At 34.2% G+C, this 17,662-nt stretch overlaps 2 protein-coding genes across 3 annotated transcripts; one reads left to right on the plus strand and one right to left on the minus strand.

Moving 5' to 3' along the window:
* Window positions 1-4,344: 4,344 nt before the first annotated feature.
* LOC110813919 (putative F-box protein PP2-B12) lies at window positions 4,345-7,358 on the minus strand. Its single transcript, XM_022041200.2, has 3 exons — window positions 6,878-7,358; window positions 5,613-5,749; window positions 4,345-5,019 (listed from the first exon to the last, which is right to left on the minus strand). The coding sequence occupies exons 1-3, from the start codon at window positions 7,178-7,180 to the stop codon at window positions 4,587-4,589; spliced, it is 873 nt and encodes a 290-aa protein (XP_021896892.2). The 5' UTR covers window positions 7,181-7,358; the 3' UTR covers window positions 4,345-4,586.
* A 1,251-nt stretch (window positions 7,359-8,609) lies between these two features.
* Window positions 8,610-12,429, plus strand: LOC110813998 (RNA-binding protein). Of its 2 annotated transcripts, none has more exons than XM_022041302.2 (6): window positions 8,610-8,837; window positions 8,940-9,066; window positions 9,617-9,854; window positions 10,404-10,535; window positions 10,652-10,793; window positions 12,180-12,429. In XM_022041302.2, exons 1-5 carry the CDS (start codon window positions 8,758-8,760, stop codon window positions 10,774-10,776), a joined length of 702 nt encoding a protein of 233 aa, XP_021896994.1. In that variant the 5' UTR covers window positions 8,610-8,757; the 3' UTR covers window positions 10,777-10,793; window positions 12,180-12,429. The 2 variants fall into 2 exon arrangements, 1 of the variants encoding a protein (XP_021896994.1); XR_002539600.2 differs by having other exon boundaries at window positions 8,611-8,837; window positions 10,652-10,828.
* The last annotated feature ends 5,233 nt before the right edge of the window (window positions 12,430-17,662 follow it).

Consider the following 17,662-nt stretch of genomic DNA (forward strand, 5'->3'; position numbering starts at 1 on the left):
ATTAATAAAATTACTAAGTTTTAGCTTTCAACAAGTGATGTGTTCTTCATCATTCTTATTGAGCAGGGAATTAGTTCAACTTATCAAGTTAATACTTGTATCGTTTTATCAATTCTTTAATTTTTTATAATTACTTTAATTTCTATCATCTATTGACATTAGATTAAGTAGAGAATGCTTATTTAGGAAATAAATCTTTTGTACTAATTGAAATTGTATAAGTTTTTATTGCATTTTTTATCATGAGTTCTACATCATTATGAGTAAACATTAATGAACATGTCTTGTTTCAATTGGGTTGCAGATATTTAAATTGTTTGGTTTCTTCTAAAATCGTTTTAAATTCTCTTATATCAACTTTCACCAATTTAGACTAATTCCTATTGTTTATCTGCTCGTTTGGGAAGGGGGAGAGACAAATGAAAAATAGACATAGAGATTTACTTTCACCTTTTGACATGCGTCCCATTCCCTTGATCACCAAAGCCACTTTTGTGCTTTAATTCACGACTCATGCTTCGATTCAACATTAGTTTCTTTACCTATTAGAATTGCTTAGTCCCTTATAAATAGTTTTGTGACTAAAATACATTGCCTCCAAATGTTTCCATGCCCTTGAAGGCATTTCTCATGCAGATATATTCTTAAGGTACTTGCCCTCTCAAAAACTTTCACGAGCAAGCGTAGACTTCAACTTACTCAAAACTAGTACAACCAAGTCAACCTACTATTTTGACATAACTCCATTTATTAGAAGTTTTGGTTTCACTACATGAATATTTATTGACTTAAGACAAGAAATTTGGTTGTTTATACAGTCATCACTTAACTCAACTTAAGTCAATAGTTTTCTTATATATGCATTTCGACCTCGTAAGTATGCAACCAACCTCCTACCCCTTATTAATTGCCTTTTATTTCTCTTCACAACTAACTGGAACATTAGAGTCAATGTATCAAGGAATATGGACAACAATGACATGTATATGTAACACCCACAAAAATTAAAAAATTTGTGTGTAATTAAATAATTAATAAATATAATTTTTTATTAATTTATTTTATTTTGTTGTATTTTATTTTATTTTATTTGGGATAAAAATGAAGTAAAAATTGAAAAAAGATGAAATTAGAAACATTTTTGGAAAAAATGGATAAAAATTTGGGTTCTGAGAGTATTTTTAAAAGAAAAATCAAAAACGAAAAAATGGATAAAAATTTGGGTTCTGAAAGTATTTTTAAAAGAAAAATAAAAAATTATGGGTCAAAGTGCAATTTGGAGAAGTTCTGCCACGTGGGACGCCCGATCAACAGTCCCGACGAACCAAGACGCGCCATATGGCAACGGGTGCTGACGTGGTGCCATGCGGGCAATCCGCGCGCTTGCGATCGAACGGCCCAAGTCAGTTCCCGCGCGCACGGACGACCTGGATGCGCTCCCCCCAAACACGATCGAACAGACAGATTCAAACACGATTGGACGGTTCAGATTAGATCACGATAGATGGCTCATATTGGATCGCAATAAACAGCCCAGATTCACTCCCTATTTAATCGCGATCGGACGGTTCAGATCAAACGCGATGGACGGTCCAGATTAAAAGCAGATGGATATAAATAACTCTCATTCGCACCAAACCCTACGTCGGAGAAGACGACCTAACCGTCGGAGAGCAGACCGCCGCCATCCGCCGCCGCACTGGAACCCTTTCCAACCATCAAAAAAGGTAAAAACTTTTCCTTTTGCACAAAATTCAATTTTAAGCTACCAAATCGGAGCAAAAATACCGACCAATTGGCTGAAAAACGCCGACGAAGCCTGGCCACACCGCTGCGGGAAATTTCACAAATCGCCTCCGATGAGGCCCTTTCCAATTCTCATTCTATGTAATTTTTTCACCGTTGTGATCACCATATCCTTCTCTACAGGTCAACTGGAGCAAAACACTCAACCGCAACGTGAGCTAGAGGAGCTGAGCCACTAGTGAATTTAGGTTTTTTATGTTTTTTTGGCCAACCAAAATCCTTTAACGTATTTTCTCGCATGGATCGATGGAAAATCGGCTCAATTTAGCTGAAAATGATCGAAAATAGCTGACCCAAGGCAGACCGCCTCCGTACCAAAATTTTAAAATTGGTCGAGTGGGCCCTGGGACTGATTTTGAGTTTGTTTGGAACATTTGTAGGTACTATTAGTGCGTTTCGATTTTCGAAGAAAAAAATTCAAAGAACCTAGAGATCGTCCGTAAGTGCAGTAAACAGATTAGCTTTTTGAGCGTCAAATCGAGTAAGGATCTCTCACCCTATTCCCTACAATAGAATTGAAGTTTAAATCAATAATAATATGGTATTTACGCAAATTAAATAAATGTGCATAATTAATTACGGATTGCTAATGGACCCGACCGAAAATTGATTTCTGTTAATTTATTTTACATTCTAAAAGTATGATAGTATCTGATTTATCAATTTTATAGTCTGAACGCATGAATTGCTGTCTTACGTGACTACTGTTTGATTGAAAAATTGAGATATGATTGCATTCCCTGATGCATGTTTGTTTGCTTATGTGATCATGGTTGATTTAGAAAATGGAGACTAAAGAAAAATAGAAAAGTTGTGTGATTAAATAAACAGATGGAATAACAGCCTTACTAAATATCCTGAGAGATGGTGAACGGACCGGGTACATAGGAAATCCTACTGTGAACATTGTCTCGTACCAAACGGGGTATGGACACTTGATAATTTAATGCTCATACCAGACAGGGTATGAGGACGGCTTGCTTCACCCTCATACTGGATAAGATATTGAGATTTAATAATTTAGCGCTTATACCGGACGAGGTATGAGGACGGCTCGTAAGTGAGATTGTTAAAGGAAAAGAGTTGCGTGTAGCGGAGACATCCTTATAAACCCCCATGAATACTAGTAGGCTGGTGAAAAGGTGACAGTTATTGTTTGGTTATTTGACAATGTGTATAAATTTATGATATATGTTATGTTACTGATCTTATATGAAATTATGATCCGTATGATATTATTGTCTGCATATGTTGTTTTCATAAATTCCACTATGGTAAGTGAACGGTAAATGATTTTATGATTGATAAATAGATCTGCTAAATTTAGTGCTCCATTAGTTGTTTTTGTTTTTATATACACCTTTATTTATATGTCGGTGATATAGTGTGATATACTTACTGGGGTAGTGTAGCTCATTCCTTATTTAACTATTTCAGATCAAGAGGACCATGTTCCACAGGCTGATCCGCAAAAAGATTGCGAGTATATGCTAGATATTTTCTCTTTTCTATTTATTTCCTTATTTCTTGTGTTTCTTTCAAAATGGTGAATTCCGTAATGCTGTTCAGTACTTTTAAGTTATTGTGTAAGGAATGTAAACCTTAACCCTTTTATTTCGCTTCTGAACTTAAATTATTATCTATTTTCTTTGGATTTTCGGGGTCATTACAGTATATGTGATGAATGACCCCTCTCTAATCCTACTCCATTGCTCCACCCGCCACATCTCTTACCCTCATCTTATACTTGGATTGTGTAGAAAAATCTCTCACTCCAATCGTATTAGTAAAATCTCTATATCATTACTTGTTTCGTAATCTCATCAGACTCATTTAACTTACAATTTTTATTTACTTATATAAAGTATTTATAAATTAATTTAAATTAAACAATTATAAAACATTAAATGTTAAATATATTTTAAATTTTTGAATAAAATAGTATAACAAAATATAAATAATATATAAAACAAATATAGATTTCATATCCACTCCATAACCTGAAAGATAAAACATTTTGTAAACATCCCTACCCTACCACAGGAATCTTATGATATGTTAAGAATATCTTATGATAATCATCCACAACTGAAACGTATCTTAATGCCCGAAAGTTGGATAGGGTGGCCTTTACGTAAAGATTATATTGTCCCCAATTTTTATGAAATACAAGATACTCATTGAATGATAAGAAAGTAGTCTTTACTACGGATATTCAAATTTGTACATTTTATTCTCTTTTATATCAAATAGACCAAACAAAATAATTGAGGTCTCATTCGTATTATTTATTATGTTATTGTGGATGGGCTAAGGTTAAGAGATTCTCAAATTGGAAAGATACTTATTTTATATACCTCAAGCCAATAGGATGAACTAAACGAGTTCCTATCTTGATGGGATGAGGAAAATAATTGAATTTTCTAACCCCTTCGACATCTCTTCTAGGGAGATCTCTTTATTTCTAGTTCTAGCATTTTTTTCTTTTACATAAAAATTTTTTTAGAAAAAAAAAATTAATTTCAAGACAAGTATCAATAATTAATAAAGTTTATTATTACTTTTGATGAATAATGAAGAATTGTTTTTAAGATCAAAGTACAAAGTTCTTGCAATGTACCACACATAATCTCCTAATTACATTTATATGCACGTGTTGTGCATAATTTCACACATTTCCAGCAAATGGTTGTAATGAATACCAGAAAGTAAGATTTACTTAAAAGGACAACAGTTGTCCTAATTAACATTAGAAATTTATTGAGAGCAGAAAACCTTAATCATTTATCTAACAATTTTGGTCTCAGCTCAAAGCCTTGCACAACAAGGCCAGACTTCCAATTCAAAAGTTCCGTTTCACTCACTCGCATTTCAATGATACCATCATCTGGGTCATTGAAGAACTCACCAATCTCAACCTCCTTCCACTGATCACCTCTCTCTAATGGAAGATGCGCAAGTTGACCGATATATCTTGATGTTGGCTTCAAATAAGCAACATTACCTTCAATAGTTGTCGGCTCTTCCCCTTGAGATCCTTTCTTAGAAAGCGTCAAAGAGACCTTCACTGGATATTCCAGTCCATGAGAACTGTCAGCAATTGTGTATACAAGACAAGCTGTGTAACTTGTATTTGGAGATAGCAGTCGCTTCTCTATCCTCGTGCGAATATCAAGCCAACATACAGCTCGAAGACCAGCTACTTTATTGAACCTTCAATACCAGTACCAAACTTACATGTCAGAAAAAAATTTCTAAACTTACTTGAATGACAAAATGTTCTAGGAAATTTTTTACTATTTGATTAAAAACAGATAGATTATAGAATAGTCGTTGAGTTTGTTACTACTAATTTTAAAAAAAAAATTACAATTATGTTTCCAACGAATTTTACAATCTAATCCGATGAACTAATAATTGGCATAAAATTGATGTTTTTTTTAAAGAACACAAAAAAAATTATGTAAAAAGTAATCACAAAAATCTTTTAGAAAAATAACAGAAAGTATGAATCAAATTTGGAAATTATTTGGTTAGTCATGTTCTTGCCATGGTAGCTTCCTTCCCTCTCTATAGTTTTGATCAAGATTTTTCTATTTGTTCAAAATGTCATGTGATTTATTTTTAAATATTTTTTATAAACAGATATATTTGAAATTTTTAACAGTTTATATCTCATTTGACTGAATTATTATATATTTTTTCAAAATATAAAGATTATAGTGTAATTTTTTAAGTTATTGGATACACCTACAATTATACTTGGATTCAAAATATTAAGATAGAAGAAAAAGAGAGAGAGAGACCTGGAGATGGGTAGAGAAGGTGACTTTGATGGGGATATCCATTCCCAAAACTGGGGATTGTTCGCCCATGAAATAGTCGACTCTCTGGCTCCAATCATGAAACGTTTCTTCCCACTCACTCTCTCCAGTTCAAAACTCTGTTTTAAACAATCAAAGCTTTAGAAATACAATATATCACACCACACCAAACAGAAGTAATTTCTGTAATAAGATTTCAAAATAACAAAAACCATCTATATATTAAGTCATATTTTTATTAATAAAACCAGATCATCTGAATTTATCAATAAAATTAATTAAAACGTTTTATTACCAATCCGATCAGGCTCCAATCAGAAAAGTTAAGTTTCAAACAACTTAGCCAGATTCATTCCCAACACTTCATTATTGGCTAAATCAATCTAATATTTTGTGATTCAACACCCTCAAGACTGGTGATCATGCTTTTATATTAGATTAATATGTTTTATGACTTGGTCCAGATTATATAAATGTGATTTTAAAATTTTATGTTAAATTGAAGTTCGTTTATATTATTTTAATTATTTTTATATTTTACTATAAGAAATTAAAAAACAGCCTACTGACAGCTGTTAAAGTTTGAAATTAACATAAAATTTTTAAATATATATATATAAAATTATATTATTTTTCTAATTATAGGACATACAAATTCAATATCTGAATTTTAATATTATTAAGAAATTTTATAATATTTAGGTCATGTCAGGCCAGCTTTTTTAAAAAATAATGTCTTATTCAAATTTTTTATAGGTTAAACAAATAGCAAATCCGTGTAATGAATAAATCAACTTTAAAAGGCATTAAAAATATATCTAAAAACATGTGGTATAAATAAATAATTATTATAATTTTCAATTTATTACTTTAAAGAGAAAATAATAGACCCGAAAATTGAATGAAAATATATAAATATACGTGTAAGGCCGTAGATTAACGGACGGGAGACGCAGACTTGTAAGGAGCCTATGGACGATTCTCGTTTCTGCTAAAGTACTGCAGAAAAGGTTAAACTCTCAGATAAATCAAGAATATCAAGGAGTCAAGAGACGTAACACCAAACACTTTCACGTGTAAATCAGGGCACCGATTTTCTTTTTTTTTATTTTATTTTCTTTCTTGAGGAGGAGGTTTCTTGATTGTTCATGAATCAAAAAACGACAAATTCAAAAGAAGCAAATCCAAAACGTCAAATCATTCACAGAAACATTAATTGAATATCAATTAGGGGATTAACGACTTACCCTGGCACCTCCATCGACGAGCAGTGGAGATTCGCAAAGACGAAAATAGAGGTCCTTCTTGGAAGAGAAAATCACCGGAGAAACTGATCTGGAAATGATATCCTCGTAATCGGACGGCAAAAATCGAATCCAGACCACGTCTGATTTCGCAGCGGATCGAAACTCGGGACTAACCAAAGACAACCGACATGCGTCCTGAGGCGATGTGAGCGAAAGCACAAGGGATATGCAATCCTCCGGCAGTAACGATAAAGTCGGCGCCGGCATCGCCAGGCTGCTGCAAGCCTGTTCTGTTTCTATCATTTTTCACGATAACTTGTTCAATTGGTAGGTGCCAACTGTAGCTCCGCAAAATATAGTCCTAGGTCGCTCTCTTCCCGCAACTTATAGCCTTGGATTTTATTTAATTATTTTAGCATTGGCGGTAAAAGAATATTTGTTTTCTTTTTTTATTTTTTAAAAGACTAAAAATACATTTTTAACTCCTATACTAATTATTTTTAATTTAATTTAACTCTTATTTTGACATTTTATCAAATTTATCCTTTTACTTTCAAAAAATATTTAAATTTTTTTTATATATGTTAATAAATACTAATATCATTAACGACTGTATTAAATATCATCAATTTAAATAAGTGGTTATCAATATAGCAATTATGTAGTTGTCATTCTAATAATTTTTTTAAAAAATATATCATTAAATTCATATATGTTCCATAATCTTTTGAGTTTTTTATTTTTTTTTATCTATACTCATCTTATTATTTATTAATTTGTTATTGATGTTATCATCACTTTGTTCTCATAATTGTTATTTTGTTATTTTCTTCATCACTACTACTATTTTTGTCGTCGTCTCCTATTTTACAATTTTTATGACCTCTATCTCATCACTTCCACAATTACTATATTATTGTTGTCAACAATAATGACGTTAATACCATTGTAATGCTACCATCACTAACACGTCCATTTGATATTATTAATGTTATAACCATTCTACTATCGTCTCACTCTATTATTGTAACTTATACTTACTGTTATTCTTATTATTATTAATTATTGTTACTATTATTTCTTCTGTCATGTTAATTATATTATTATTTTTATCATTATTATTACTATTATTGTCACTTTTATTTTTGTAGCATTTATTAGTATTACTCTAATTTTATCAATATTAATAATATTAAGTTAAGAAAATAATAATATATATTTTCTGCTATATTATTCATTTATAATCTAATTATCTTAAAAACATAACAAAATACAATTAATAACTTATAATACTAAGTAAATTATCATACATAGATATTTTACGTAGCTTTCAATTTTTAATAAATACTAGTGGAATTAGAATCAAATATCACAATGAAAAACCCATTTAGTATGAAATCAGATTTTCATCAATTCAAATTCGTCCCAATTATTTAGTTTTCTATATTTAACCAACTCGACTTGCTCAAAATTAAAAAAATATATCAATATCATAAATAATAAATATATTATATTATACTATTTTTTAAATATATATCAAGTGAAGTTTGAGCGTCATTAAACTTGAACCGGATCCAAATCTGGTATAGAATGTACGAATTGACTTCGAACCTAGACATAAATTTTGAAGTAAAAAATCTCCATAGAACAAGAAGGAAACTGGTTCTTATAATTAAGTCGCAGAAGGAATTGTGTTATCCGCGTTGGTTAATTGTGACCAGAAATCGCTACTATGGATTCAGCCCACATGCCCTAGAGGCCCAAGAGCTGAATGAAGCTCTCTCTCGAAATTTCGTAATTTCTGGCGCCAAAAAGCAAAACCAGAAGAACCATGTAGAGGGAGAAAGGGGTGGGAAAGAAGGAAAATACAAAATAAAGAAATGACTTCGGGGCAGACTCCATTTAGGGTTTTTGGTCAACGCTCCATTGCTCCATCGTTCCTCCTTCGAGCTTCAAATCCGTAAGGAGAAAACCAAATTCTCGTTTTTTTTCTTAATTATTGGCCTCTTTTTCCCTGGAAATAAAGATTGGTTGATAATTTAATATGTGTTAATGGAGTCAGTTGCAAGGTTTCTAAAGACGATGTGCAAAACAACGAGTCGAAGAAGGATTGTCGTGTTTCGCTGTCGGATTTCCTTAACCGGAAGCTGAATAGAAATTCCGTCCCGCCAAAATTTCAGACTGTTCAGGTTTTGTTCCTTACCCTCTCTTTGGTTACCGAGAGAGTACTAAGAAACAACAAAGGAGGAAAGAAAATGAGAACTGGCTATCTTGTTTTTCCGTTTAAAGACAGAGAACTTGAAAATTGTTTTGGAAACTCAATTTTAGTCGATGTAATCAATGATTGTATTAGGTGGAGTTTATGACATAGTCTTACGGTGATGAATTCATGGGTAGTTATAATTTGAAAATGCAATTGAATTGATGTCCTCCATTTCTCGCTAAGCTGAATAAGAAAAATTCCGTTTCTCTTTTTCCTCTCCTTTTATACTAGAACTGAAGTCCGACAGAATTGTGCCATAAGCTTTACCTTAATGGAGGTTTTACATTTCGGGATTGCAGTTCTGGGAAATGAAATATCTATTATTCAAAATCTCGAATTTTTTTTTCTCTCTCATATTTTCCCAGTTTTCTAATGTATTTTGTCCTTTTATTGTGTATCTGTCTAAATTAATTTAAAAAAAAAACATTTAAATATAAATCAGGGTTTTAAGTGGAGGCCGTTTAATTCTTTGGTAGGAAAAGTCCAGGCCTTTTTCTTCCTTGCTTAGCCCCAGGGAAGTAATTGGATCCACTGATGGGCGGATGGAAGACAAGCAAAGAAGAGAAGAAGAGAAAATTGGGATTCTTGACAAAGTGGCCTTTGAACAGTTCAAGCAAGGTGGTGCAGATAAAGTAGATAGTGTAGTTCCATGTAGTGCTACTGAAACAGAAAACGCTAACGTGGAATCAAGGAAAAGGAAGAACCTATTTGAAGGTATGCATTTCAATAAGACATGTATGAACTTTATTTTGCTTGGAATCATTGAAGATGTGTGAAGACTGCCGAAACGAACAGATACTTAACTATGATAGGTGGATAAGCTAAGCTAAAGTCAGCCAAGTCTATAATTACACAGGAAATTTTCATAACAAATTTCTAATTTGAGTGCTTTACTTTAAGTATACTATAAATCCAAAACTGACATGGATGTGTATGCAAGAAATTTTTATAATTGAGAACCCTGCAGCAAAGAAGGCCAGAATCATAGTGCATATGATCATTAGGCCTACCGATGGAGAGAACATAAGCTGATAGATCTAAAAGAGAAATGATAGCTTTACGCCTAAGATATCTTGCACAAAAAGTGTGCAATACTTGGATAATTATAGAAAGGATATGAGCTAGTGGTTAATTGTCACATTTTTTATTGCAACAAATGTAATTTGGTAAGTTCGTACTATTGTAATATCAGTGGCTTGACTTCCGTGTTTCTGTCTTCTCTCTATGCGAGTCGATTTTGACTGAACACTTGTTGATTTCTAGCTATGGAAGGAAAGGATACAACTCGAAAGCCTATTCTAGTTCTGGGACAAGGAGATCATCCAAAACCAAAGCAAAAAGGATTGGTGGCGAGTTACAACAGCAGAAAGAAACCTAAGCATCCCTACAACCACTGTTTGTCAATGATTTTTATAGGAATCAACTGTCTAGCATTTTTTTCCTTCTCAAAATTTTTCTGTAATTTTCTGGATTGCTAATGGGATCTACTGGTTCTTATTCTATGCTGACAGATGGAAGTGGTTGGGGGTGGTGGAACTCTGACATGGAGGGGGTCGACAGTGAAGAAGTTGGTTTCAGTGAAGTATGGGAAGGGGTTGGTTCTACCACATTTGGAGGAAATATCGATTGGCACTGATTGATTTCTCATTCAATGTATGCCATTTAGTGGAAACCCTTTTGTTTACTTGGTATGATGCTCTACAGAACACCTATCTTTAGAACTAGCAAAAGTTCTTGTGGAATTGAAGTGGTAGAAGAAAATGTTAAATGCATCATGTTACCTGCTTTCCTTGTTGCCTACAAACATGAACCTCAAATTTTCTGGATGATTTCTGTAAGAAACTTCAGAAGTTAGAAGATATTGTTGGCAATAGTGATAAAGTATTGTTATCTTAAAGGTCTTTATGAGCAGGCTTCTCCTCAAATTTGTCCCTTCAGCACAGGTTCTCCGTGCCAATTATTATTAGCTCATTGTTTTGGGACAGCAATCAAAATTTAGGATCCTATTCCTCGTTCAAGGCCCTCCAACCTTGTACCACCCTTTTATCTGTGAGTTGACTCACCGCATAATCTAAATGAAATCATTCTTGAGAAGTTGCCAGAGCATGAATTCAAGTTCAAAAGGAACTTGATCTACATAAATTAGAAGTGCATTGGGAACTCAAACTTGGGATGTCTTGATGGAAAAATCACTGGGAACACCTCTTTCTTAAAATTAGTTCTAATGGAACTGACTTATAATGCATGCTCTAGTTAGAATTTTCCAAAACTTGAAATTCTGATAATCCCATTTTCTATCCGTCTTACACCAGCCTTTCTGGCTCCCTTTGGTGAGAGATCTAATTTTACATGGAGAGTAGGAGTTAAGGTGAGCAATGATGGACTTATGACTAATAAAGGTTAGTGTAGGAATATCAGTTACCTGTATGAGTATCCTCTCCGCTCCTTCACCCTTACCTGCTGATTCATCAACTCATTACTCCTACAGAAAATGCAGCTTGAACGTCATCCTCTCTACCAGCAGAGATCTGTAGAATTATCATGATATAGATCTCTTATGATTGCTTAGGATCTTGTTTCAAGTATTATTCATCCTTTATTAACCACTTTTTGGTTGGGTAGTTGGTATTTCATTTCTGTATAAAAGGTTGTGAGTTCGAATCCGGTTATGTATTCTCATGTCTTATCTTTAAAAAGCTTTGTTATGATTAATATGAATTTATCACTCAACAAATGAAGTACTTATTTTCACTGAAAAAATAATAGTATTGATCCTTTACTTTATAAAACTGCCAACTAGAAAAGCATGAAAGGAACTCTCTCTTATGCTTGCTGTTCCATTATCTCAAGTGCTAATACCTGTGAAATCTAAAAGGTTTGATTTGAAGTAGGTAAATAAGATTACTTAAGTTGGCAGGGATTTCTGTCCTAGACAGGAGGCATTGTTTTATAATTTCGAAGTGCATGTAAATATGACTCTTAACATTTTTTTCGCTACTCTCTCCATAATTTCCTCACTGTTTTATTGAATTTGTTCAGGAGGTAGGTGAGCATGGGTCAAGGTCAGACCCACCCTCCTACTGGATTGTTCTCATCCTTTGTTCTACAGATGGTGTTAAAGTATTTCGTCGGTATGCTCTTTTTTCCTCCTCGGAATGGCTTACTATGACTCTCATTTGCATGTTATTGTACCTGTACTTGCGCAGTGAAAATTTATGCTTTTGTTTCTGAAAACAGAAAATGTCTTATACTATTAAACTATAGAATGACAAGGAGGATTTTCATTGTATGAGCTTTTTTTTTTTTTTTTTTGAATCAATTGTTATACGACGACATACAGTAGCATCTAAACAATGAACGGTTTGTTATTTTTACAGTACTGCTTACCACATAGGATGATATGTTAATACGAATATTCTTTCATGCCGGTATATTGATAAGAATATTCTTCCGTGCTGGCACGGGTAGAAACAAAAATTACTTATTTAAAGTATATCTATTGGTATTTTTTAATTACGTAATAAATATTTTTATTTTTTATATTACTCAAAAAATATTATAACATTGCTTAAATATATAAAAGCAGCAGACAAACAATTACAAGCACGTCATGATAGCACGTCCCTCCAATGCTCCAAAAAGGTAAAAGTGATGTGGGTTGAGTTCGGGGCTCAGCCCAGTTCATACATTTTTTTTTTTTTTCATAAATACTAAAATATTTCTACGCGATATAATTACGGAGTATTTTGCAAGATTTTAATTCTAAACGCAAAAGGTTAATTTGCAATCAAATTTGTTTTGTATTTAAGGCAGATTTGTTAATTACCAAATTAAAAAAAGTATACTGTATATTTACAATTAAAATTTAAAAATACATCACATAATCAGATTGAATTTGAACTCTTTTTTAATTTAATTGAGAATTAATTTGACCCATCTCACTTTTTTAAAAAAAAAATCGAAGCGAGTTATAGAGGATGTGTTCAAATTCACCTGTCGCAAATTGTTTCCTTTTCCACCTTTTAGCTGAGTTTGGTACGTATTTCTTATTCTTGATGCAAACACGAGCTTTGAAACAACTACAAAATTCGTTCGTCAAATCAATTTTTTCTTGGGGGATTGAATGCTAAGTCGTCTCTAGGGTCATATCAGACTTGGCGCTTTAAAATAAAAAAGTATGCCTCTTTATCAAAGTTATTTCTTATGTTACATAATATATATATATATAAGTTTGTGGTGGTGAACTGGATACCAAGTCAAAATTGATAAAGATACCTCCTCATTATGTTTTTTTACGACAAAAAGTAGTTTACTTTGTCCCTTGCATAATTTTAAAAGAAAATTTCCACACAAGGGCATCTTTTAAATGGGTGTAAATCTCAAATTTGAAACTACTTATGTCATTATCATCTATTGCATAATTTCACTTCTTTTTTCTTTTAAAAAATGCATGTGAGGATCAAGCAAATTAGTTTAACTTATATAATTCAAACATATATATATATATATTAAATTAGTGATAGGGATTATAATATCTTAAAGAATTTGTGTAAATATATGTAATAACATATAAAGAATATAAGTACCCTGTTATGGTAATAATAACAATATAAATTTATAATTTTTTAAATTAATTTGTGCATCAATTAATTAAATAATATAAATACATTAATCATAATGTAAGATAAATAAAATTTAAATAATAACACACACAAGTTGTACACCAATTCAAAAAGTTGTGTTTTTTATTCGTATTAATTAGTTATGTAAAAAGTTATTTTGTTAATTTAAGTAATGATATTTTATTAATTTATTAGATTTTAATCTTCATGTAATTAATTAATAATACTAATTTTCTATTTTTTTTTTCCAATAAAATATAAGACTCGCTTAATTGTTTATTAAGCCTATAAATGATTTCTGCCGAATCATATTTCAAATTAGAATTTCAATAGTAAATTTTATTCATTAAAAATATTTAATTCAAATGATATAATTAGTAAAAATAAATAAATTATTAGCATAAATAAAACATTATATAATAATAAAATTAATATGTAACACTCCGAGTCCAAGAATTGTGATCGCAATGTTGAATTTTAATATTTTTTTTAATAATAAAAATAGAGAAGCTTTAATTTTCATTTATGTTTATTTATTTTTTTTTTGAAATATGTATTTTGAACGTTTTTAAAACAATTTTCATAAGTTATGATCACATTATAAATAAGGAGAGAATATGTTTAAAAAAATCCGAAAAAATAAAGGTCAAATCGCAAAAATGAGAAGTGCGGACCACGTAGGACGATCACGTCAACAACACTACGAGTCAAAACACGACGCGTGGCAAACACGCTGGCAAGAGCTCCATGCGGGAGCTATGTGGGTGATCCACGTGCTAGGGGGATCCAATGACCCATGTTCACTCCTGTATGCACAAACGGTACAAATTGATTTTCTAGATAAACACAATGGGACGGCCCACACATCTTCGGTCTAACGGCCCAGATCTGTTTGCTTAATAAACGCGATCGAACGACTTAAGAGGATCCACGCAGGCCTGGATGGATAGCCCAAATCGAAGGAGGGGATATTTAAGCATGTCTTCTGTAATAACTGAGAAAGAGAGATATAGTGAAATGGAGAGTGTAGAATATATTAATGAAAAGGAAATGGACGGCTAGGATTCATGCAGATGGGGAGAGGGGATAGACGGCCAGGATGTGTGGTAGGTGGAGTATAAAAAATGAAGGAAAATAAGAAAAAAAGGGAGAGAGGGAGAAGGAAAAGAAAAAAAAAAGAAAAAAAGGAAAGAAAAACATAAGAAAGAAAAAGGGAGAATGGGAAAAAGGAAGAAGGAAGTTGGCGATGGAAGATTCGAGAGAGATGGAAGCCGGAGAAGAAAGGAACGAGAAGAGCGAGGGGGAGAAGGAGGAAAGCGATGGTTCAAGCTACGAAAGTGTAATGCCCGGAAATTTGAAAAAAGAAAATTATTATTTTATTATTAATTATTTTTATCAGGTTAAAAAAAAAAAGAGAACACCACGTCAGCCGACCCAGTCAGCAGTCCTGGCCAACCAGGACCTGCCACGTGGCAAAACCACGTCGACCGGGGACGGGTCACGTTGGCAATCCGCGTACGCGCGATCGGACGGCCCAGATCAAGCGGGCGCACGGACGGCCCAGATGCAATCGCACGAACGGCACAGATTCAATAAAAAATGGACGGCTGAGATCAAAAGGCAAAAGGGTATAAATAGAACCCCCACACTTGACCACAAAAACCCTAGCCGCCTGCCCTCGCCGGAGAAGACGAACCAGACGCCGGAGAAGCCGGCCGCCGCCACCCGCCGCCGCACCGGGGAGATTTCCGACAGCCGATCGAGGTAAATTTCATACTCCTGACTCGTTTTTCCACGCTGATTTCTCCTGTGGCCAAATCGGAGCCAAAATCCCGGCCAAACGGCTGGAAAACACGGCCGAAACCCAGCGGTGCCACCGCGCCCCTCCTCGATTTTTGCCTCCGATGAGGCCCTTCCCGGCTTCCGTTTGATGCAATTTTTATATCACCGTGATCACCATTCTTTTCTCTACAGGTTGATCAGAGCCGAATCACCAAACCACGAACCTCACTGGAGAGCCGCCGCACCCGAGAGCACCGCCGCCGGTAAGCTTCGGTTTTTCGTAATTTTTTGGCCCCCCGAGGGCCCTAGGGTTGTTATCGCAAGGACCGATGCAAGTGTGGCCGAATTCGGTCGAAAACGGCCAAACCGAGGCGAATCGCCGCCGCAAGCGGCGGCGCCGTCGCCGGAGCACGGCGGAGCCGCCGTGCCGGAATTGCGATATTGACCAAAAAGGGGCCCTGGGCCTAATATGGGATTTTTTGGAATACGTGCAGGTACCAGTAGTGCGTTTCAGTTCCCCAGAAAAAATTCAGGGAAAATTAGGGACAGCCTGTAGGCGCACTGTGAAGCCGTGTTCGGACCCCGAAATGAGGAAGGACCCCTCACCCTATTTCCTATCACGGTATTAAAGTTCAATAATGATAAAATGGTATTTCTTGAATCAATGAATGTGTGAAATTGCTTAAGGTCGTTAATGGAGCCCGAGTCTAGTGTGTTTGTCGGTTAACTGTTATTTGACCTATTTTACAGTTTTAAATGCAGTATGAGGTCTGATGTTTTTATTTCATAGTTTCATGTGTATATTTTACTGTTTTATTGATTATGGGTTGAATGACTGAGAAACCGATGCTGTATATTGTCTTGTTTGGCATAAATTACTGTTTTGCTTGTTTGTGTGTGAATTGATGATGCTGACTGAAGAAAAGGAAAATGAAAGGTTATGTAAATTGATAATTGTATAATGTAATCAGCCTGACTAGATATCTTGGGAGATGGTGGACGGACCGGGTTCGTAGGGAACCCTACCGGGATTGTGGTCCCTCATACCGGACGGGGTATTGAGGTTTATAGTTTTGGCGCCCATACCGGACGGGGTATGGGGACGACCCGTTTCACCCTCATACCGGACGGGGTATTGAGGTTTATAGTTTTGGTGCCCATACCGGACGGGGTATGTGGACGACCCTGGAATCTGATTACAAGTGTTAAGGGTTCACGGGTAGCGGGACCCCTATGGATCCTCATGGATACTAGTAGGCTGGTAAAAGAGGAAAAATATGTTGTGTAATGATTGAATTACAAAAGGCATAATAAATATTATGTTATACAGTTTATATGATTTTATGATGTTGATAATGTTATTGCTTTCGTATATTGTTTTATGAATTTCACCGAGGTAAGTGGATGGTAAAGGTTTTATTATTGATAAAAGGATTTGTTGTAAATTATGCTCCATTGGTCTTTTTGTGTTTTTTACCCACCTTTACCTCCGTGACGGTGAGATATCGTGATGTCTTTACTGGGCTAGTGTAGCTCATTCCTTATTTAATCATTTCAGATCAGGAAGACATTGTTCCCGAGTCCGTTCCGCAGGAGGACGACGAAGGAGACGCCTAAAGACTCCATAGTCATATTCGTAGCTTTTACTTTCGAGTTTCTCCTTTAGTTAGTTTGATCTTTTATATTTTGTGAGCACGTTTTTGGTTTTAGAGTAAGGGATGTTAATCAAAAATTTTTGTTGACTTCGCTTCCGCATTTGATATTTTTAATACACATTTCATTTTAAATTTCCGGGGCCGTTACAAAAAGTATGAAAAAATGGAGACCGAAGGTATAGTGAATTAAATATTGAATATAGGATGATGAAATATGAATTTGTTTTTGTAAATAATGAAAGAAAAAATAAATAGTAAGAGAAATGGAAATGTGGAAGTATTGACTTGATGAAATCAGAAAGTGGAGGGTGATCGCAAGTGGTAGAATAGTCAGTTTGACGTTGAGAGTGAAGAGAGATGGAGGAAGCAACGGTGGAAGAGACCGATAGGTACGGAGAGGAGCCGTCAGGACGGAGTGAGGAGCTAGAACAAGAAGTAAAGGAAATGAAAAATGGGAGAGTGA

Source organism: Carica papaya, chromosome 3, assembly GCF_054855325.1.
Source record: "Carica papaya isolate Zhongbai chromosome 3, ASM5485532v1, whole genome shotgun sequence".
NCBI lineage: Eukaryota > Viridiplantae > Streptophyta > Magnoliopsida > Brassicales > Caricaceae > Carica > Carica papaya.

What these genes read in the sequence shown, in the direction of transcription:
- LOC110813919 (XM_022041200.2), bottom strand. Translation starts at nt 7,180, where the DNA reads ATGATAGAAACAGAACAGGCTTGCAGCAGCCTGGCGATGCCGGCGCCG. An exon ending in TCGTCGATGGAGGTGCCAGG is followed by an intron (nt 5,750 to 6,877) that starts GTAAGTCGTTAA and finishes TGTTTAAAACAG; the next exon opens with AGTTTTGAACTGGAGAGAGT. An exon ending in CCTTCTCTACCCATCTCCAG is followed by an intron (nt 5,020 to 5,612) that starts GTCTCTCTCTCT and finishes CTGGTATTGAAG; the next exon opens with GTTCAATAAAGTAGCTGGTC.
- LOC110813998 (XM_022041302.2), top strand. Translation starts at nt 8,758, where the DNA reads ATGACTTCGGGGCAGACTCCATTTAGGGTTTTTGGTCAACGCTCCATT. An exon ending in CTCCTTCGAGCTTCAAATCC is followed by an intron (nt 8,838 to 8,939) that starts GTAAGGAGAAAA and finishes TAATGGAGTCAG; the next exon opens with TTGCAAGGTTTCTAAAGACG. An exon ending in TAAGCATCCCTACAACCACT is followed by an intron (nt 10,536 to 10,651) that starts GTTTGTCAATGA and finishes CTATGCTGACAG; the next exon opens with ATGGAAGTGGTTGGGGGTGG.